This window comes from Ranitomeya variabilis, chromosome 3 (assembly GCF_051348905.1).
Source record: "Ranitomeya variabilis isolate aRanVar5 chromosome 3, aRanVar5.hap1, whole genome shotgun sequence".
Classification (NCBI taxonomy): domain Eukaryota; kingdom Metazoa; phylum Chordata; class Amphibia; order Anura; family Dendrobatidae; genus Ranitomeya; species Ranitomeya variabilis.
Window position 1 is genome coordinate 544,002,523 of NC_135234.1, and position 22,495 is coordinate 544,025,017.

The window sequence follows — 22,495 nt, forward strand, 5'->3', positions numbered from 1 at the left end:
TAGCATAAAGTTGGGGTCCTCTTAAAGGAATTTACAAGTATACTCTGCATAAAAGGATGAAAATGAGCCTTACTCATCCCTTGCCACTACAGTGTTGCCTCTCCATCAACAGTAGCACGGGACCACTACAGCCAATCACTGGGCTCAATGGTCATGTGCCGTCTACCTTATGACCGCTGCACACAGAGATTGGCTGCAGCGGTCATGTGCTGTAACTGTGACTTATTGCTGCTGCTAAGTCAACAAAGACCAGGGGCACTATAGTACGAGATCTCCAAAACAGAAACCATAATACTATAAACAGTCCGAAGCCTATATACCAAGACTGTTGCAGGCAGTAGCCATGGAAACTCCTAGCAGAATTGCAGGAAAAAAGAATGGAGCATATAATCCAAACAAGAGTAAGAAATCTTTAGATAATTAAATACATACAAGACAATACATTAGTAAAAGACCGTATCAATAACAGAGCTGTTTAGAGCAGAGATGGGGGGCACAAGACAAAGTGTGGTGCAGCAGCACAGATATGGTGAGATCAGGGAGAGCCTAGTATTGGATGTAAAATGACAGGGCTACCAATTCCAGAGTAGTATTCTAGTAGATTCATGAGCCTGCATCAATGAAACCAGGTTACAGAGTACGTGACCATATCACGACCACAAATATAATAACACTGATTCACTCACTCTTACCTATGTTCCTATCTGTGGTGCCACACACGCTGCCCCAACGCGTTTTGATATATAATATTAAACTATATTCCTCAGCTCTTCTCTGCAATTACCAAATACCTCTGGCAATAACATAAGATTGGGTAAGAGATATATACAGAAGGGTCCTGCCCTACTGCGCTATACTCAACACATTCTGACATGTGGCACGGAGTGAGCATAAAAGCATGATATCCTGATGTGTCTATGCACATCGCTTGTGTGGTCACTCAATAAGGCCACGTTCACATGTTCAGTATTTGCTCAGTATTTTGTATCAGTATTTGTAAGCCAAAACCTGGAGTGGGTGATAAATACAGAAGTGGTGACGTGTTTCTATTATACTTTTCCTCTCATTGTTCCACTCCTGGTTTTGATTTACAAATACGGAAAATGTGAACATGGCCTAATTGTCATGCAAGTTTCAAGAGCTTTGGTATCATATTAAATTTGTTTTGTGAGGAAGTAGAATTTACAGTCACGTTCAAGAAGGTAAGACTGGTCACATCTAAATTACGGTTCAGAGAGCAATTTCTTAATCTGCATTTGTCGCTTCATCTTATACTTTAAGTTATTCAAGTTCGGTTTTGTCTTTTAAAGGGAATCTGTCAGTAAGATCAATAATAATAACCCTTCTAAGCGTCTACATGGGCATGTAGGTCATAGGAAGCTGAATAAAATGATACCTTGATATCGGTGATTTGAGGTCTTATTCCAGAAAAACCCACGTTTTTCTTAAAAGGGAACCAGTGAGCAGGATTGTGCACAGTAACCTACACACAGTGTCAATTCGGCACCATTATACTGATTAAAATGATACCTTGGTTGATTAAATCCGTCTTGTGGTTGTTGTTACATCTTTATTTTCAGCTTTGAGTTAATGATATGCTCGTGCTGTGGGCGGCCTGTGGGGGAGAGGGTCTTCATGGGATGCTCTGATTAGGTATTCATCTGTATGGGCCTATGACAGGTCACTGATCCCTCACTGACCTGCCCCCTATTTTCATACTGATTATGTATTGGAAAAAAAAATCACCTTCTGTAGGCAGGCGCCGATGCAGCAGCATGATCACATCTATATTGTGCATTAAATTGTTTTATTTAGTCATATACATGGATTATGAAAAAAAAAAAAATCTTTCTACAAATGACGACGGCCATGCCTGTGCAGTAGAATCTAGTGGCGATCAGATAGACGCTACTGTGCAGGCGTGGCGGGTGCCATTTGGAGAAAGATTTGTTTTTCAATACCTATATCAGTACATAAACTAGGGGGCAGGTCAGTGAGGGATCAGTGACCTGTCATAAGTCATCAGTATGAATAGCTAAGCAGAGCACCACATGAAGACCCCCACAGGCCGCCCCAGGACACGAGCAGATCATTAACTCAAAACTGAAAATAAAGATTACACAACAACCACAACGGATTTCATCAACTAAAGTATCATATTAATCAGTATAATGGCACTGACCTGACACTGTGTGTAGGTTACTGTGCACAATCCTGCTAACAGGTTCCCTTTAATATGCAAATGAGCTGTTACGATCTCTGGGCCGGACACTGATCTCCCTGAGAATCTGACTCCAGAACTTATTGTAAATAAAAAATTTAAAAAAACTATTTTGTATGCAAATGAGGGGGATCTGCTGCACCTTTGGTGTGGGCAAGGAAGGGCTCAGTGCACTGTCTCACCCCCTCAATTTGCATACTTAGAATTATAATATCTTGATTGAATTTTGACGAAGCGAGCCCTTGTCAATCAGCGGCTCTGCTAAGATATTGCAGTAGCACTGACATTGTGTTATTGTTGGCGCTAAATAACGGCTACTGCTCGGTACTGTACTGAGGACAGGAGCTAGTGACGAGATTCTGTGTTATCTGAGGAAAGCATGAGGTAAGGGTTAAAACACAGATTTCAACAATTATCAGGCTCTGTGTTGTTGTTTGCTTACAATGAAGGTTTTATCACCAGGTGATTATCATTGCCTGGACTACATGTCACAGGCGCTTGCTAGACCTACCATGGCCCCTCCTGTGATAGACAATGTACATACACACCCTGGTGTGGGCGGGATTAGCTCTTTGAGCTCTGCTACATGCTGCATCTATGAACACCGATTGTGTCAAAGCTGCTGCACCCAGTAATCTAAGTGATACGTCATTGGATTCAGCTTCTCTTTTCCTACATCGGGCTGCTCTCAGATGAGGTATCAAAAACCTGCTGATAGATTCCCTTTAACTTCCCAAACAGATGACAGTCTGCTTTCCTTTACATCATAGTTTAAAGTGAAAGTACTGCAATGTAGCTTTTTGATTCTGTTGAAAGGTTTAAAAGTTTGTGGTTGAGTCTAGCACAGAAGAAATGAACCACATTTAGAAAATAGGCAACTGTAACGTAATTCAAGTTACGCCTAATCGTTTTACCATGCAAATTTCTCACACGTCGGTCTCAAAAACACTTCTAATTGAAAAAGGTCAAAGACTTACAATCCAGAAGGCAGAGTAGTAAGAGTTACACCAGCCACAACTTCTACAGCTTGGACAAGCAGGACATCAGAAAGTGCTGAAAGTATCCATGTCCCAAACAAATATGACTGCAATAAAAACACACAACATTTATTTTACTACAAAATAACAAACTTGAGCCAAAGAGGGGAAAAAAAGTGTCAAAACTGACATTTCACTGCACTAAAAGAAAGTGACACCTACCCACTCCATGGCTGACAATCGTCGCCCACTGTAAACTAGTTCTTACACTACAAGAAACATTTTGCCATGGTGGCTCGGTGTCAGGCCGGTGCTTAAGGCCATGAAATGCAAACTACATAAACATGATCAATGGATTAATAAGATATATATTAATTCTATCGCTTATATAAAGATTACAAAACAATGACTTACTGTAAATTTCTGACTGCCAAATCTTCTCTCTAATGTCCTAAAGTTGTAGATCAGTAAACTGCTACAGAAGGTGTCCTTCAAATCCAGACACACTATCCTCCCCGAGATCAGCTTCCAGACCTGAAATATGGACGAAGAGCTGACATTTGTAGTGCATAGCGGTGTTCTCCAGGTGGTAACTTTAGGAATATGTACCAGGGCATGAGGTCACAGTGTACGCTATCATTTTACCAACAAGCTGAGGAATTAGGTCAGTAAATCTATATATATAAGAGGCATCGCGATTACTCGCTAATCCCGCCCCCTGCACAGTAGCTCCGCCCCCCACATCACCACACACAATCCTGCCCCCCGCCACATTACCACAGATAATCCCGGCCCCCCACCCCATTACTACACATAATCCCGTCCCCCCACCCCATTACCACACATAATCCCGCCCCCCACCCCATTAACACACATAATCCCGCCCCCCACCCTATTAACACACATAATCCCGCCCCCACCACATAACCACAAATACTGCCCCCGCCATATTACCACAGATAATCCCACCCCCCACCACGTTACCACACATAATCCCGGCCCCCCACCCCATTACCACACATAATCCCGGCCCCCCACCCCATTACCACACAATCCCGCCCCCCCACCCCATTACCACACAATCCCGCCCCCCACATTACCACACATAATCCCGACCCCACCACATCACCACACATAATCCCGACCCCACCACCACATCACCACAGATTATCCCGCCCCCCACCCCATTACCACACATAATCCCGCCCCCCACATTACCACACAAGGCTCCGTCCCCACACATTACCACACAAGGCTCCGTCCCCACACATTACCCAGCAGCCTTAATTAGATAGCAAAGAGCGTGCCGAGCGGTAGCTGGCTGGAAACAGCTAGTCACTTTCATATGTCACAAGAGAAAAATATTTTATAATAGGTTTTACGCCCGGTTATCGATACAGAACTGAACCGCGAGGCGTGAAGGGTCCCATGGCATGCGTCATACATAGGACATCAGTCAAATTATTTTCTTTAAGGTAGAAGAAACCATAATTCTGGCTTAATTTGTGCAAATAAACTGTCATTCATGACTTTCCATTAAGGGGTTACAGACTAGCTGAAAAAGGCTTTCCAGAAGAGTGGCATGGTTTAATAAGTGACAATGTGTATCAAAATTTTGGCACAAAGTAAGTCAACTAATAGGTGGTGTAAAGTTAAACTGGGCAGTCTTACAATTTTAAAGATTTACCAAACAGCATGAACCATTACAGTAAAACTGGCTACTTTGAAGACGTACTAGTCTAACCCCCCATACCTCGTTAGATAGCGGTTGGCTGATCGTTTTGCCAGCAGCTACCTTGGCCATTCCACCTATACACAATAGCACTCCTGTGTTGCCTAAGAAAAAGCTGCAGCCAGATAACATTGGCGGCAGCATATTTCAGGGAGAACAAGAGAGGAGTCCAAAATCAGACATGCCAAATCCTTAACCACATCGGCAATCATCTGTATCCCATATGTATTATACAATGTTGATGGGTTTAGCTGTAAATCAATAACTTCAATAGTTTACAGATTTACATTGGGAAAGCATATAGCAGTCATAACACACTGTGTGGGTCAACGCAGCCTGAGAACACGGCAGTCGGTAGATATTTAAAGGGAATCTGTCACCTCATTTTGGCCCTATAAGCTGCGGCCACCGCCATTAGGGGCTTATCTACAGCATTCTGTAATGCTGTAGATAAGACCCCGATGTAACCTGAAAGATAAGAAAAACAAGTTTGATTATACTCTCCCAGGGGTGGTCCGGTGCGGTTCGCGTCCGATGGGTGTTGCGGTCCGGCGCCTCCCATCTTCATGCGATGACGTCCTCTTCCTTGCTTCTGTTGCGGCTCCTGCGCAGGCGTACTGATTTGCCCTGTTGAGGGCAGAACAAAGTACTGCAGTGCGCAGGGGCTGGGCCTCTCTGACCTTTTCCGATGCCTGCGCACTGCAGTACTTTGCTCTGCCCTCAACAGGGCAAAGTAAGTCTGCGCCGGTGCTGCGGCAGGAAGACAACGATATCCTATGAAGATGGGAGGCGCCGGACCCGGACCGCGACAACCCTTCGGACCGGACCGCCCCTGGATGAGTATAATATAAACTTGTTTTTCTTACCTTTCAGGTTACATCGGGGGCTTATCTACAGCATTATAGAATGCTGTAGATGAGCCCCTGATGGCCATAGTTTATAGGGCCAAAATTAGGTGACAGATTCCCTTTAAATACATGAAAATTACATTGCGTACACAGTGACAGGATTCAAGGATTAGGAACATTTTTCTCTAGGAGTTCTTCTGTAAAGTAGCAAGAACATAATCCGCCCCATGGACATTATGCTACTCAACATGTTTTAACATTTTTGCCAGGTCTGTAAATGCGATTTGTATGCGGGTTAGTGCTTAGATTTGCATTTACACAATTATCAATTTGAAATCAAAACACTTCTATCCTGAAAAACCTTTTCCAATTTTGCTTCTGAGAACTACAATGAAAAGAATAACAATAGGAAATGAAAGCAATGATTACAGGCAGAGCTAGTAGCGTTAGATGAGGCAGTGTGCAATAGTGTTCAGAGCCATTTGATTTATTTATTATGGTTGCTTATATAGAGCCAACATATTCCACAGCGCTTCATTGCCCTCACCATTGTGAGCACATTGGGGCTCACAATCTAAACTCACCAGGAGTGTGGGAGGAAACCAGAGTATCTGTAGGAAACCCTGACCAACATGGGGAGAACTTGCTGGTCCAACTTTTTTTTATTTCCAAAGGTCTCTAAAATTATACAATTGCTTCTTACTTACATGGAAACTTTCTTTTATTGCTTGCAAATTATAGACAAAATATGACTGCTGCTGTTGAAACAGGAATGCCAGCAGAATGGACAGTGCAGCGGGGATGAGTAGAAGGCCTTTGGACAAGGGGGCTTTATCTGCAAAACAATGATAAAACATTAAAAATCCCACACAAGAACATGTGAAGTACAGAAATCACTAATAACCATCACTTATCCTTCTTTAATTAATATTTTATTCTCTAATCGCATAAGATATAAATTTGATATGGTGTGTTAGATCGGCTCAGTCGACATCTTATAGACGTATACACAGGAACTGTTTCTATTGAGGCTGTGTGCCCACGTCGCGTTTTTTATGCGTTTCCCCCGCGTTTTTTTGCCACAGTGGAAATGCTTAAAAACGCATTCCCGTGCAATCCTATTGGATTCCGCAGTTTCTGGGCCCATGCTGCGGATTTTCCCACTGCGGAATCATATAGCGATAAAATCCACAGCATGTTCATTATTACTGCGGAATGGCGGCGATTCCGCCACCATAGGATTGCATTGAAACGCTCACTTTACGCATGTGGCTATGCCTACCATGCTTAAAGTGAGCGCTTCATGTGCAGTTGGTACCCGGTCTGGAGGAGAGGAGACTCTCCTCCAGGCCCTTGGGAACCATATTCCTGTAAAAAAATTAACTAAAATAAAAAATAGGGATATACTTACCTTCTGATGGCCACCGGAGTCCTCCCGCCTCTCAGCGGTGCACGCGGCGGCTTCCGTTCCCAGTGATGCATTGCGCGAATCACCAGGGATGAGGTCGCGGTCACACCACCGTGATGTCACAAAGGTCCTTCACGCAAAGCATCCGTGGGAACGGAACGTACCGGGAGCGAGGCTGAGGAGATCGGGGGCCGTTGGGAGGTGAGAATAACCATATTTTTTAAAATTATTTTTAACATTCTATCTTTTACTATTGATGCTGCATAGGCAGCATCAATAGTAAAAAGTTGGTCACACTTGTCAAGTACTATGCTTGACAAGCGTGACCAACCTGTCACTCACTTTTCCAAACAATGCTTCAAATCGCTTGGAAAAGCGCGAGCATTCTGCAAGTTAAAAACGCTTACAAAACGCTTGTGTTTTGTGGGAAAACGCATGCAAATTCCGCATGTGTTTTACCTGCGGCAGGGAGCTGCAGAAATGCTGTGGACATTTCCACAGCATTTCTGCAATGTGGGCACATAGCCTTAAAGTCCGCCTGTTTAGTGCAATCCTCATAAACCACGTCACCAGAAATTGTAAACACAGCCTTTGTGCGACAGAAGGTAAAACAAAGCAACAGATCCATACAATAGTCCATACAATACTTTAGCATATTCAATCCAGGAGACCTGCAATCTCCATACATCCAGCTTCCCTTAACACAACAGCACATCTCCAGAGCTTGCACCTCCAGGCCCACCCCACACTGAATGCTCAAGAAAGCAGGGTATTTATCCTCTGGAATCCTCCCACTCTACAGCTGTTCATCCTAGCACAAAACATGGCTGATTAACCCCTCTCACCACTTAGTGTGCTGGATGATTTTTCCTAAGTTTATTTTACTGAAGATAATCTCAGTGCTACATACAAGTGATTCTCACTAAATTAGAATATCATCATCAAACAGGTAATTTATTTCAGTTCTTCAAATACAAAAAGTGAAACTCATATTTATTACAAACAGAGTGATCTATTTCAAGAGTGTATTTCTATTAATGTTGATGATTATGGCTTACAGCCAACGAAAATCCAAAAGTCATTATCTCAGTAAATTAGAGTAATTAACAAACACCTGCAAAGACTTCCTATGCGTTTAAAAAGGTCCCTTAGTCTGTTTCAGTAGGCTCCACTTCCACAATCATGGGGAAGACTGCTGACTTGACAGATGTCCAGAAGGCAGTCATTGACACTCCACAAGGAGGGTAAGCCACAAAAGGTCATTGCTAAAGAAATTGGCTGTTCTCAGAGTGCTGTATCCAAGCATATTAAAGGAAAGTTGAGGAAAAAGTGTGGTAGAAAAAGGTGCACAAGCAATCGGGATAACCGCAGCCTTGAAAGGATTGTAAAGAAAAGGCCATTCAAAATTGGGGGGAGTTTCACAAAGCGTGGACTGCTGCTGGAGTCAAGAGCTAAGACCTACCATACACAGACGTGTCCAGGACATGTCCTACAAGTGTCACATTCCTTGTGTCAAGCCACTCATAACCAATATACAACACCAGAAGCGTCTTACATAGATCAACGAGAAAAAGAACTGGACTGTTGCTCAGTGGTCCAAGGTATTTTCAGATTAAATTAAATTTTGCATTTTATTTGAAAATCAAGGTTCCAGAGTCTGGAGGAAGAGTCGAGTGGCACACAATCCAAGCTGCTTGAGGTCTAGTGTGAAGTTTCCACAATCAGTGATGGTTTTAGGAGTTATGTCATCTGCTGGTGTAGGTCCACTGTGTTTTATCAAGACCAAAGTCAGTGCAGCCTTCTACCATGAAATTTTAGAGCACTTCATGCTTCTCTCTGCCGACAAGCTTTTTGGAGATGGAAATTTAATTCTCCAGCAGGACTTGGCATGTATCCACACTGCCAAAAGTACCAATACCTGGTTTGAAAACAACATTATCACTGTGCTCGATTGGCCAGCAAACTAGCCTGACCTTAACCCCATAGAAAATCTATGGGGTATTGTCAAGAGGAAGATGTTGAGACACCAGACCCAACAATGCAGACGAGCTGAAGGCTGCTATCAATACAACTTGGGCTTCCATAACACCTCAGCAGTGCCACAGGCTGATCGCCTCCATGCCAAGCTGCATCGATGCAGTAATTGATGCAAAAGGAGCCTCAACCAAGTATTGAGTGCATTTATTGAACATACATTTCAGTAGGCCAATATTTCTGATTTTAAAAACATTTTTCAAGATGGTGTTATAAACTATTCTAAATTACTGAGATAATGATTTTTGGGTTTTCAATGGCTGTGAGCCATAATCATCAACATTAACAGAAATAAACACTTGAAATAGATCACTCTGTTTGTAATGACTATATAATACAGTAGTTTCACTACTTGCATTGAAGAACTGAAATAAATTAAGTTTTTGATATTCTAATTTAGAGAGAAGCACTTGTATCTCCCCTCGAGTAAATTACCAGTAACTTTGTCACAATTCCCACCCCCCACCCCGTTTCTTGGAGACGGGTTTTGGCCAGTTTTGGATAGTCTCCACCTTATTCACTTGCGGCTTTACTTTGCCTCTTCTGTTTAAGCCCTCCCACCACTTAGTTTGCTGGATGACTTTTCCTAGGTTTATTTTACTGAAGCTAACAACCTCAGTGCTACAAATCTCCCCTCTAGCACTTTACCATTGTGACAAAGTTACTGGCAAAGTTGTAACAAGTAAAAGTGAAACCTCAGCGAGTAACAAAAAACAAGTTGACTAATAAAGTACATCCTCCATCATGAGTGCAATCACTATTTATAGTATATATGTGAGAGAAACATGGCTGTGACCTTCAGGCTACGTTCCTATGGAAAATATTTGCTGCGGACCTCCAGCAGCAGAGGTTCCGCAGTGGTAGATACCGCTGCAGAGGTCATTGTGAGAAATGTGTGAGGGAAGCAGCTACCTCTGCAGCATGTCAATTTATGCTGCAGATCTTAAACCCACAGCTCCTGTCAGCTTACACTGGGATACAGTATATTTCTTATAATCACATGCACTTTATTGGCTTTGTAAAACGCATCAGATTTTTGGCAAGCAATTACGCAGCTGACAATCGTTTGTTTCCCACAATGGAAACTTCACTTCTTCCCTCCCTATCATTTCTGAAGCCATAACTCAGTAGCGTAGCTACCGGGGGGCAGAGGGTTCGGGCGCCCCGGGCACGGTGCTCTGAGGGGGAACACCCGGAGCAACGCTACTGTCATTGTATCGGTGCGCGCAGAGCGCCGATAGTTACATTCTGCGGCAGAGCAGGGAGAAATCGATCTCCCTGCTCTGCTCCCGGCCGCTGTGGGGCCCCTGAGCAGGCGGGGGGGGGCCCGGTGCCAGCAGTGGGCCCCCCGCCTCATCGCAGGGTCAGCTGTACCGGCATTTAGCCGATACAGCTGACCGCAATGATGAGGGAAGGAGCACTGCGCTGCGCTCCTTCCCCCATCATCCCCCTGTCAGCGTCTGACGTCGGCGACGCTAACAGGGGATGCGGTGAGTCACTGCCCGGCGCCGAGGCGAGCTCGGAGCAACGCAGGAACCAGGAAGAAGAGGTGAGTATTTATTTATTTTTTAAGGGGTGCTGCCTTATAGTACACAATCTGCCTATGGGAGGGTCTGCCTAATATTACAGGGTCTGCTTATGGGGGGTCTGCCTAATACTACAGGGTCTGCCTATGGGGGGTCTGCCTAATACTACAGGATCTGCCTATGACGGGGGTCTGCCTAATACTACAGGGTCTGCCTAATACTACAGGGTCTACCTATGGGAGGGGGTCTGCCTAATACTATAGGGTCTGCCTATGGGGGTCTGCCTATGGGGCGTCTGCCTAATACTACAGGGTCGGCCTGTGGGGGGTCTGCCTTATACTACAGGGTTTGCCTATGGGGGGGTCTGCCTAATACTACAGGGTCTGCCTATGGGAGGGTCTGCCTAATGCTACAGAGTCTGCCTATGGGGGGTCTGCCTAATACTACAGGGTCTGCCTATGGGGGGGTCTGCCTATAGGGGGGTCTGACTTATACTACGGGGTCTGCCTAATACTACAGGGTCTGTCTATGGGAGGTCTGCCTTATACTACAGGGTCTGCCTATGGGGGTGCTGCCTTATACTACAGAGTCTGCCTATGGAGGTGCTGCCTTATACTACAGAGTCTGCCTATGGGGGTGCTGCCTTATACTACAGAGTCTGCCTATGGAGGTGCTGCCTTATACTACAGGGTCTGCCTATGGGGGTGCTGCCTTATACTACAGAGTCTGCCTATGGAGGTGCTGCCTTATACTACAGAGTCTGCCTATGGGGGTGCTGCCTTATACTACAGAGTCTGCCTATGGAGGTGCTGCCTTATACTACAGGATCTGCCTATAGGGTTGCTGCCTTTATAGTACAGGGTCTGCCTATAGGGGTGCTGCCTTATAGTACAGGGTCTGCCTATATGGTTGCTGTCTTATACTACAGGGTCTGCTTTATACTACAGGGTCTGCCTGCGGGTGCTACCTTATACTACAGGGTCTGCCTATGGGGGGTGCATTATACAATATTGAGGACTATCTGGTACATTATACTATATTGAGGAAGATCTGGTGCATTATACTATATGGAGGCTATCTAGAGGGGCATCATACAGTGTGGGGATTACAGTGTTGGAGCCATCAGTTTGGAGGTTACTAAGGGGTCAGTATACTGTGTATAAGAGAGCATCATACTGTGTACGGGGAGCTGTACAGGGGGAGACTTGGGACATTATTAAATGTAAAGTGGGCACTTATTGTTATAGGGGGAACTCGGGTTACTTTGACTATCAAAGGGGCATACAGGACAATATTACTTTCTAGGGGGCAAAATATGGGCTCTGTTTTCTAGGGCACTTGCACCTGGCATTGCTATATTATAGAGGGGTGCCTTAGAATTTAGAGGACACAGAGAACCACACAGCAGGGGCAGTAATAGGGACACATATGGCAGCAGTGGCTCAGTATTGGGGTATCAGGTGCAGTAATAGGGACACATACGGCAGCAGCGGCTCAGTATTGGGGTATTAGGGGCAGTAATAGGGTCACATACGGAAGCAGTAGCTCAGTATTGGGGTATCAGGTGCAGTAATAGGGTCACATACGGCAGCAGTGGATCAGTATCGAGGAATCAGGTGCAGCAATAGGGACACATACGGCAGCAGCGGCTCATTATTGGGGTATCAGGTGCAGTAATAGGGACACATACGGCAGCAGCGGCTCAGTGTTGGGTTATCAGGTGCAGTAATAGGGACACATACGGCAGCAGCGGCTCATTATTGGGGTATCAGGTGCAGTAATAGGGACACATACGGCAGCAGCGGCTCAGTGTTGGGTTATCAGGTGCAGTAATAGGGTCACATACGGCAGCAGCGGCTCAGTATTGGGGTATCAGGTGCAGTAATAGGGACACATACGGCAGCAGCGGCTCAGTATTGGGGTATCAGGTGCAGTAATAGGGGCACATACGGCAGCAGCGGCTCAGTGTTGGGTTATCAGGTGCAGTAATAGGGTCACATACGGCAGCAGCGGCTCAGTATTGGGGTATCAGGTGCAGTAATAGGGACACATATGACAGCAGCGGCTCAGTATTGGGGTATCAGCAGGATGAGGAGTTTGTGCAGGTTGGGAATAGATGGTGATGGGGCTGGAATATGAGAAGTGAAATGTGTCTTTGTTGTATTCTCTGCACCCGAGTCGTTGCTGGAAGAAGTTGTCATGTCGGTCTGGGCCAGATGGAAAAGACGGGAAAAGGGACGACTCCATCATAAAGAACGTCAGAGGTAAGTCATTATCTGTAACCCTGCAGTGATCTCTTACATGTTCTGTAGGATTGGTATCTACCACTGACCATATGGCGGTAATATCCATGTTGGTCGTTATATAGAGATTATTTTCAGTAATATCGCGGTCATCTGCTGAGGTTCTCCTGCGGTATTAGGGCGCATCAGTTGTAATCAAGGTTACCTGGTTAGGGGCCCACTCAGAAGCTTCGCCCCCCCCCCCCCCCCCCCCGAGCCAAAACCCTAGCTACGCCCCTGCCATAACTAGAAGATAAGCTGCTGGGAAACAGACATTATACTCATATTCATCAAGCAGTTTTCTTCAGAATTCTGATGTAGCACTGCTTGAAATTTTACAATTTTGCACAACTCAAAATTTGAAAAAAAAAAAAAAAAATACCAACTTTTCATATTTTTACACCAATTTTTTGAAAAGCAGGAAAAACTCTGGTGGACAGGCATGCCTGACAAATTCATAATTTATGCCTGTTATACACTTCAGGTAGTGGCACACGGCAGCTACAAAATTCACTAAAATCAGTAATAGGCACATGACGGTTCGTGAATTAGACGCATTTCACACCAACAATCCCTTCATTACAACTGGCATATAAAACGCTAATCTTAATGAAGTAGGGCTTATTTTTCCTTAGGTTTAACCCCTCAATGTTAATGCCACCTCACAGGGGGCTCAGAATTACTGCACAGTCAGTCAGTTTCAGGTGTCAGCAGAACATTTCAATTCACAGTGACTATCTGGCTACTTGGACTTGACCAGCACTCTTGTATGAAAAAGGAATCAAGAAAAAAGGTGCTTTTTATTGGAGCAACACATTGTTTTTCCATGACAATGGTAAATTGTAATAAACATAACAGCTAGCCAATGTCATGGGATTACCGCAACAGTGTGGAGCCAGAAGACTGCAGGGTCTGACTGCTCCGGCGCTAAGAAGCACTTCTCATTCATTTCTTCTGGCACAACAGGGGTTAACCGGCCATGTTGGAAATCCCTGTGGTCACAGCTGAGCTCGGTTAGCCAAATCCTTTCCCCTTTATAATCTGGGCTCTGATACAAATCCTTGTCAGAGCTAGCATTTGCTGCGTGGCTAACGGAGAGAGGGGAGTTCATATGAGGAGATTTGGAGGAGTTATCTGTGACTGTTGTTGGTTTGTATGTGTGGTAATTCCCTATCCTCTATTTTGATTTATTCCCCTACCTCCATACCCCGGTGCATTCCTCTGTTATACAAGAGTGAATATTTTGTGTACCTGGAGTTTTCGGTTAACCCTTGTTTGTGTTGCCTTGCTTGTCGGGTTGGTGTACTACGGTGCACAGTAGCGCCCCTCTTCCCTAGGTGGGGGGGAATAGATCAGAGGGCTAACTCAAGAGATAAGGTGAGGGCGGAGGCCCCGGCATCTTCACCTTCGGACGTATCCCAGGGAATAGAGCGAGCTAGAGCGCCCCTTAGTGTTAGTGACAGGGAAGTAGCCCCTGGTCCCGGGTCACCTTACAACTAAGTACTCAAGCCCATGTACAATCTATATGGTAGTTTAGGATGATGATGTGACCACACAAGGTCATTGTATGCACATGTATGTGATTGGGGGTTGGTTGGGGCTAGACATACTGTATATTGCATAGACATAGCTACAGAGTACTGTGAAACCATGCTATTTGTTCTTAAAGCTGCTAATCTCATGCCACACATCTCAGGATATATTGAGACAGCAGCAAAGGTTAGGAAAGACACATCCGTAATTATTCAGATGTCATTAGTACTCTATTATTAGCACTCTATAATTTGTTGACTTTGCATAAACAAGATGCTCATGGATTAGAAACTAATTGATGTCAAACAATTAAACGGTCAAATGCTTTTCGACACCCAAACAGCCACCCACCACAACCATAGCACTCGGCTACCAGATTTTCTAGAAGAATGCCTAGTTTCGTTTTAAAAAAAATACAAAAACAGCTTAATGTGCACTTGGGCCATATGGTATTACCAGTGTGCCATCACATTTGCCAAGACAAACTCCAGCTGGAGCACTCTAGTCCCATCCAAAGGGGCTGAATTTTTATTCCTGAGGACAAGGCTTATGAAGAACCTGTCCTCTGTTTATTGTGCATACATCCCGAAGGGAATTACACTTTTTTAAAATCAAAATGAGGCATCTGCTTCATCTATTAACAGAATAAAAATACTTTCATCTACAGAATAAAATCAGATGTTACTTAACCTCTTCACTAACTGGCGATTTTCTGTTTTTTTCCTCTACTTCTTCCAAAAGCCATAACTTTGTTTATTGGCCATATAGCCATACGAGGGCTTGTTTTTTGCAGTATGAGCTGAACATTTGAATGACGCCAGTCATTTTATCATGTGATGTACTGAAACACGGAAAAAAAATTCAAAGTGCGTTGAAAAAGTTTTGCTTTTATTTACTATGTTCAGTATATGACAAAACTGACCTGGCAATAAAATTCTCCAGCTCAGTACAAGTAGGCAGATACCAAACATGAATAGTTTTTCGTTTTTTTTTCAGTTAGGTGGTGAAAAAAAAATTCGGACATTTAAAAACAATATACGGTATACAAAAAAATAAAAATTGCTTTTGTCGCAATTTTCCAAGACCTGGAGCGTTTCCATCTTTCTGGATCTGAGGCTGGGTGATGGCTTATTTTTTGAGCCCTGAGCTGATGCTTTTAGTGATACCATTTTGGGATAGATACAATGTTTTGATTGCCTCTTATTGCAATGTTGCGGTGGCCAAAAAAACGTAATTCTGTGGTTTTGATTTTTTCTTGTTACGCCGTTTACCGGTCGGATTAATTTATTTTAGATTTCGCTAGATCGGACATTTATGAACACAGCGATACCAAATATGTGTATTTTTGATTTTTTTGTTTTCTTTTCAGTGGGGCAAAAGGGGGGTGATTTGTGGTTTGGAAGTTTGTGTTTTAAAAAAAATAAAAATCTTATTTTTTTAACACTTTTTACTGACTTCCATATACCCCTTAGGAGACTTGAAGCTGTGATCGTCCAATCAACTGTGCTATACATATTAATGCCTCAGCCCTGCTATGTGTAACAAAATTCACACTTTCCTATGAATGTCGGCTGCGAACCGGCATTCAAAGTTTTTATCGTAATGACAAGTAAGGGGATGCCTCGGCTGTCACGACAACTCATTGGTGCATGACGATCACACGTGTTATACTGCTGTCAGTGAGTCACAATGGAATTTAAAATGATTAACAGTTGCTGATGGCGGCCGTTAGAGGCACTTGATGGCTGATGCGAGGAAAGATAAGGATTTTTCGTGAAAGCCCGCATGAAACGCAGCAATAATACCTTTGACATGCATGTACGTTAAAAGGTAGTGAAGGGGGTTAATCTATCATACACAACCAGCTCTTTGCCACTGCTGCGGTCTCTGGTTACAAGCTGCAGTGATAATGTAATGGGTACAGTATATATCAATGCTGCAGCCAATCACTGAGCTCAGCAGTACATTCCGAAAGGGCGAGTGTCATCTGAGGAGCCAGAAATGTATAATGGAAAAGACCTTTAAGCACACATTTGGAAAGCACATGTGAAGACAAATATGGTTGGTTGTGCTGGCTGTTTTTTAGAAAAGCTACTGACAGATTCCCTTTAATTCTAAGAACTCCAATTTTGCCTTTCATGGATTCTGGGATTCAGGGTGTGATGCAGTTATCCAAGCTACTGTAGTTATGGTGAGACATTTTAGCATGTGAATCTATGTATAAAAACTGTAATATAAGAACCAACTACATAGGAGTGTCAAAATCTCATCTATACAGCGGGGGAAATAAGTATTTGATCCCCTACCAACCGTTAAGAGTTCTGGCTCCTACAGACCAGTTAGAAGCCACTAATCAACTTGTTACCTGCATTAAAGACAGCTGTCTTGAAGAATGGTGTGAATTTTTTTCTGCAGATAGTCACACTGTGTAATGTATAAGGTGAAATCCGTGACAAGAAGAAGAAATGCCGGGCACAATCCTCTACGTGTGCTGGTCCCCTCAAGCTCCAGTATTAATGAATGAGTAAAAACACATCAGATGTGAAGCAGTGTATAGTACTATAGTAAGGGAATGTACCACACTGGATCTTTAGCTACCAGTCCAAACCTTTGCTATGATAGACCTGAGTGTGTGTAACCCAACCTAAACATCACAATCACTCACATATGTAATGCCTTTGGCTTAGGCTACTTTCACACTTGCGTCGTCTGGAATCCGTCGCAATGTGTCGTTTTGGGAAAAAAACGCATCCTGTAAATGTGCCCGCAGGATGCCTTTTTTTCCCATAGACTTGTATTGCCGACGGATCGCAATGTATGGCCATACGTCGCGTCCGTCGTGCACTGGATGCGTCGAGTTTTTGCGGACTGTCGGCACAAAAAACGTTCAAGGGAACGTTTTTTCGTAAATCGGGTCCGCCATTTCCTACCGCGCATGCCCGGCGGAAATCCGCCCCCTCCTCCCCGGGACTTTAGAATGGGCAGCGGATGCGTTGAAACACTGCATGCTGCCCACGTTGTGCCGAATTTTCACAACGTGCGTCGGTACGTCGCGCCGATGCTTATAGCGACGGCCCCGTACCGACGGAGTGTGAAAGTAGCCTTACATGCATTCTAAATATATGGAAACTCCCCAACATTCATTATAAGGCTATGGTCATTTCTGCTCCATCCAAGAGAAACACTTTGATTATGCTAATGAGATTCTGATCAGAGAGGGATCCATTTTTTCTTGAATGTGGAGAATTATTTAAAAGAAAAATACACAAAATGTCTCCATTCTGTCAGTCAGTGACGCATAGAGATGAATGGCCGAGTGTGATCCGTTTAGGAAGCAAATCACGCATGCCGTGATTTCACCACTCGGCCCAAAGAAAAAAATTGGATATGTGCACGGCCTGACTGAATAACACTGGTCCGAGTGCGATCTGATGATTTGACAAATCGCACTCAGACCGTAACTCTGGCCCTCTGCATGAGCACTAAGGGTAATTAACCTTGGCTGATCTGCTTTTCATCATGAAGGAACCTGGTGCATCCCATAATAAGGCAACGGAGCCCGTCATTGACCTCTGTTGTACAATGGATCTGGCACAGCACTGTGGTTTCTGGGGGTCCTGGAAACCTTATGTAGATGTGGGCAGAGCCTTGGCGGTATCTTAAGATATTTCAAAGGGAGAAATAAACACATTTCTCATTTACGGTAGCAATCTTCGTACTATGTTTAGCAATATGAAGATTGCATGGCTGGCTTTCAAAATTTCCTGTGGTGTCAGCAAAGACGGAATTTTTGCAGGCAACCCCGCTTCAACAGTTTGTGCTCAAAAAAAAAAAAAAAGTACTGAGACTTTAAAAAAGTGGCCAGAGCTTAGTGGGAATATGACGTAGGATGGTGAAGCAGACAACTTCATTATAAATTATACCACAAAATGGAGTAATTTATGAGAGAAATGTACTACAGTTCATCATGAAGAATTACACGTCTCAATTCATTTCTAACTCCAGTGCATCCTTCAAGATGAATCAGCCCCTTCACATATGTAGGAGATGGACATAAAATATATAAGAGAAAAGTTGGTTTACACCATTAGGAAGTGGACATGGCCAAAACTGCCTTAGGGTATGTGTCCACAGGCCGGATTACATCAGGATTTGCTGCGGATTGGACGCTGCATATATCCGCAGCGCCCAGATGTTACAGCACAGTGGAGTGGAGTCCGACGGCCCTGCATAACCGGACATGCGGCACGTCTTTCCAGACTGCAGCATGTCTATCTATCTTGCGGAGACGCTCTGTACAACAGGGGGCGTCGCTTTGGGCGGAGAAGGGTATCCACTGCGTCCAAAGCGCAGCCATTACGCCCAGTGGGAACATACCCTCACTGCTATTAGATTATGCATTTATTAAAAGCGGTATTCCTATGTCAAAAAAAGGGATAGCATAATCTATCACAATATGATCAGCGAGGGTCCGATCTCTGGAACCTCCACCAGAGAACGACACTGGGTCTTACTGAAAGGAGCTTTCCTGTAGTATTTCTTAGGGTATGTGCACACGTTGCGGATTCTGTGCGGATTCGCAGTGTTTTTTGCGGTGCAGAAACGCTGCAGATCCGCAATTGATTTACAGTACAATGTAAATCAATGAGAAAAAAAAAAAGCTGTGCACACGTTGTGAAAAATCCGCTGCGGAAACGCTGCGGTTTAAAAGAAGTAGAACGTCACTTCTTTTTTGCGAATCTGCAGCGTTTTTGTACCCACTCCATTATAGAAAACCGCAGGGGTAAAAAAAACGCTGCAGATCCGCACAAAAAACGCAACAAATCTGCAGCTGTGTTTTCTGCCAGGAAAGGCAGAATCCGCACCAGAAATTCCTAAGGCTAAACCGCAACGTGTGCACGTAGCCTAGTCATACAGTGAATATAAGAAGTCTACATACCCCTGCTAAACTGCCAGGTTCTTATGTATAAAAAAAAAAAAGTACATTACTCAAATGTATTATATAAAAGTCAATTGTCTTGGAAAATAGTGACAAACCATTTTTTTTTGTTTTACAAATTTTAAGCCAATAAGGCTACTTTCACACTAGCGTCGTACTCGGCCCGTCGCAGTGCGTCGGGCCGACGTACCGACGCTAGCGTTGTTTGCGCCGCACAACGGGTGCAGCGGATGCTGTTTTTCCACGCATCCGCTGCCCCATTGTGAGGTGCGGGGAGGTGGGGGCCCAGTTCCGGCCGCGCATGCGCGGTCGGAAATGGCGGAACGTCGGCACAAAAAAAGTTACATGTAACTTTTTTTGCTGCTGGCGGGCTGCCAAAACACGACGCAACTGTCGCACGACGGTTGCAACGTGTGTGCATACGTCGCAATGCGTCGCCAATGTAAATCTATGGGGGAAAAACGCATCCTGCAGACAACTTTGCAGGATGCGTTTTTTCGCCAAAACGACGCATTGCGACGTATGCAAAAAAACGCTAGTGTGAAAGTAGCCTAAAATAGTAAAAAAAAAAAAAAAAAGTATACATGTTTCGTATCTATGTAATCATTTCGACCCAGAGAATCAGTTCTCCAGTTTATTTTCACTGTACAATGAATGCTGTAAGAATAAAAATCAATAAATAAAAGAGTTAAAAAAATAATCGAAAAACTGCATTTATTTTTTTTTGGGGGGGGGGGGGTGTAGAAGTCTTATATTCGCTATATGTCATCACTGTATAAGATGGGAATCCCATTTAGAATTCTGAAAACAAACAACTCTGCACAAAGTTCCTGCTGCACTTATTCAAAGAAAGAAAACAGGAAGAGAGAATTTCTAATGTTACACCATGCATGTAAATGAGCTGCACTTATGGGAATTAGGGGGACATATTACTTGCAGATATAGTTGTAGCGCAGATGAAAACACTTCCCTTGGCCAGACATGCATCTCATCCAGTGGGGAAATCGGATTTGTCTCCCTTCATGAAAAGTATATTAGTATATATTAGAAAGGTTATCTAAAGCACTGGTTACAGGGTGTCCCAGCACCCGGACCACCGCAATCAACTGCAATCTAAGGCTGGTTTCACACTTGCGTTTTTGTCTGCAGCGTTTTTTGCACAAAAAATGCATGCGTTTTTTCCCCTATATTTAACATTGAAAACGCATGCGTTTTTTTTCTGCATGCGTTCATTTTCAAAAATGCAACCTGTAGTATTTTTTTGCGCATTTTTTTTGCCGCGAAAAAACGCATGCGTTTTTTCGCGGCAAAAAAATGCATTGCTGTCTATGTAAACGCATGCGTTTTTAAGCACATGCGGTTTTTTTGCGTTAAAAACGCATGCGTTTTTAACGCAAAAAAACAGAAAACACACTGAAAAACCACCCACCACCATCAAGGTGATAAAGGTATCCAAACCCTAACCCTAACTCTACCCCTAACCTCACCCCTAACTGTTTAATGAACATTTTCTGACAGTCATAGTGCCACGTATTTAAGTGCCACGTATTTCAGTGCCATGTATTTAAGTGCCACGTATCACGTATTTCAGTGCCACGTATTTCAGTGCCACGTATTTAAGTGCCACGTATTTAAGTGCCACGTATTTAAGTGCCACGTATCACGTATTTAAGTGCCACGTATTTAAGTGCCACGTATTTAAGTGCCACGTATCACGTATTTAAGTGCCACGTATCACGTATTTCAGTGCCACGTATTAACTGCCACGTATCACGTATTTCAGTGCCACGTATTTAAGTGCCACGTATCACGTATTTCAGTGCCACGTATTTAAGTGCCACGTATTTAAGTGCCACGTATTTAAGTGCCACGTATCACGTATTTAAGTGCCACGTATCACGTATTTCAGTGCCACGTATTAACTGCCACGTATTTCAGTGCCACGTATCACGTATTTCAGTGCCACGTATTTAAGTGCCACGTATTTAACTGCCACGTATCATGTATTTTAGTGCCACGTATTTTAGTGCCACGTATTTAAGTACCACGTATTTCAGTTGCACGTATTTCAGTGCCACGTATTTCAGTGCCACGTATTTCAGTCACGTTTAGGGTTAGGGGTAGGGTTAGGGTTTTCTTGTGTTTTCTTGTGTTTTCTTGTGTTTTTCTATAAAAACGCATGCGTCTAAAAAACGCATGCGTTTTACCGCGTTTACATGCGTTTTTTCACACATGCGTTTTAAAAAAAAACGCATGCAGATAAAAACGCAAGTGTGAAACCAGCCTAACACACCATGCTGCCATCTGAAGAACTTGCAGTCTAAAGTAATAAATATATATAGTCATACACATCTATATCCTATATATTAAAGTCATAAGGTGATGAAAGGTGTGTGACTAATTTCCACTGAATCAATAAAGGAATCTATCACCTGATTTTTGCCACCTAATCTGAGTACACCATAGTGTAGAAACAGAGTCCCTGATTCAAGTAAAGAGTCATGTACTGGGCTGCTTGCTGTAGTTTTGATAACAATCACTAACATCAGCAGGAGATTATCACTAGAGGACTAATAACCCTGCTAGCATTTAGTCCTCCATATCAATGAGCTCTGTATAACCTCTCACCTCCTCTGACTAGCAGCTTTCTGCTTATGCACAGCGTACATTGAAAGCTGCCAATCAGTTGTGTGTGTGTGTGGGGGGGGTGTTTGGGGGAGTTCAGCATTCAAAGAACTGATTGGTAGATCAGAATATATCAGAAAATAAGGGATTTTATCAAAACTGCAGCAAGCAGACCAATAAGTGACACAGCGTCTTCCAGAGAAAGGCATGACTAAGATCATAACATGTGAAATATTTATTAAGCGTGCTCCATTTTTAGGAGTTTGGTTGGTCATTGACAATAATGGGCCAACCAAAAAGCCTTAGATACAAGCAGCAATTTCACTTCGCCCTTGTGACTAGAATGTGATAATTATATTAGAACCCACCA

At 43.7% G+C, this 22,495-nt stretch overlaps 1 protein-coding gene across 3 annotated transcripts in view; it reads right to left on the minus strand.

Annotated features, from left to right (window-relative positions):
- UBAC2 (UBA domain containing 2) overlaps window positions 1-22,495 on the minus strand; it is a 249,802-nt gene that overhangs the window by 220,321 nt on the left and 6,986 nt on the right. For all 3 annotated transcript variants that reach the window (XR_013223960.1, XM_077297117.1, XM_077297118.1), the window contains exons 3-5: window positions 6,486-6,613; window positions 3,613-3,732; window positions 3,199-3,305 (exon numbers count right to left, since the gene is read on the minus strand). Coding sequence is in view for 2 of the 3 variants with exons in the window: in XM_077297117.1 (XP_077153232.1) it covers window positions 3,199-3,305; window positions 3,613-3,732; window positions 6,486-6,613 (355 nt within the window). In the remaining variant the exon portion in view is untranslated. The remainder of the gene's footprint in view (window positions 1-3,198; window positions 3,306-3,612; window positions 3,733-6,485; window positions 6,614-22,495) is intronic.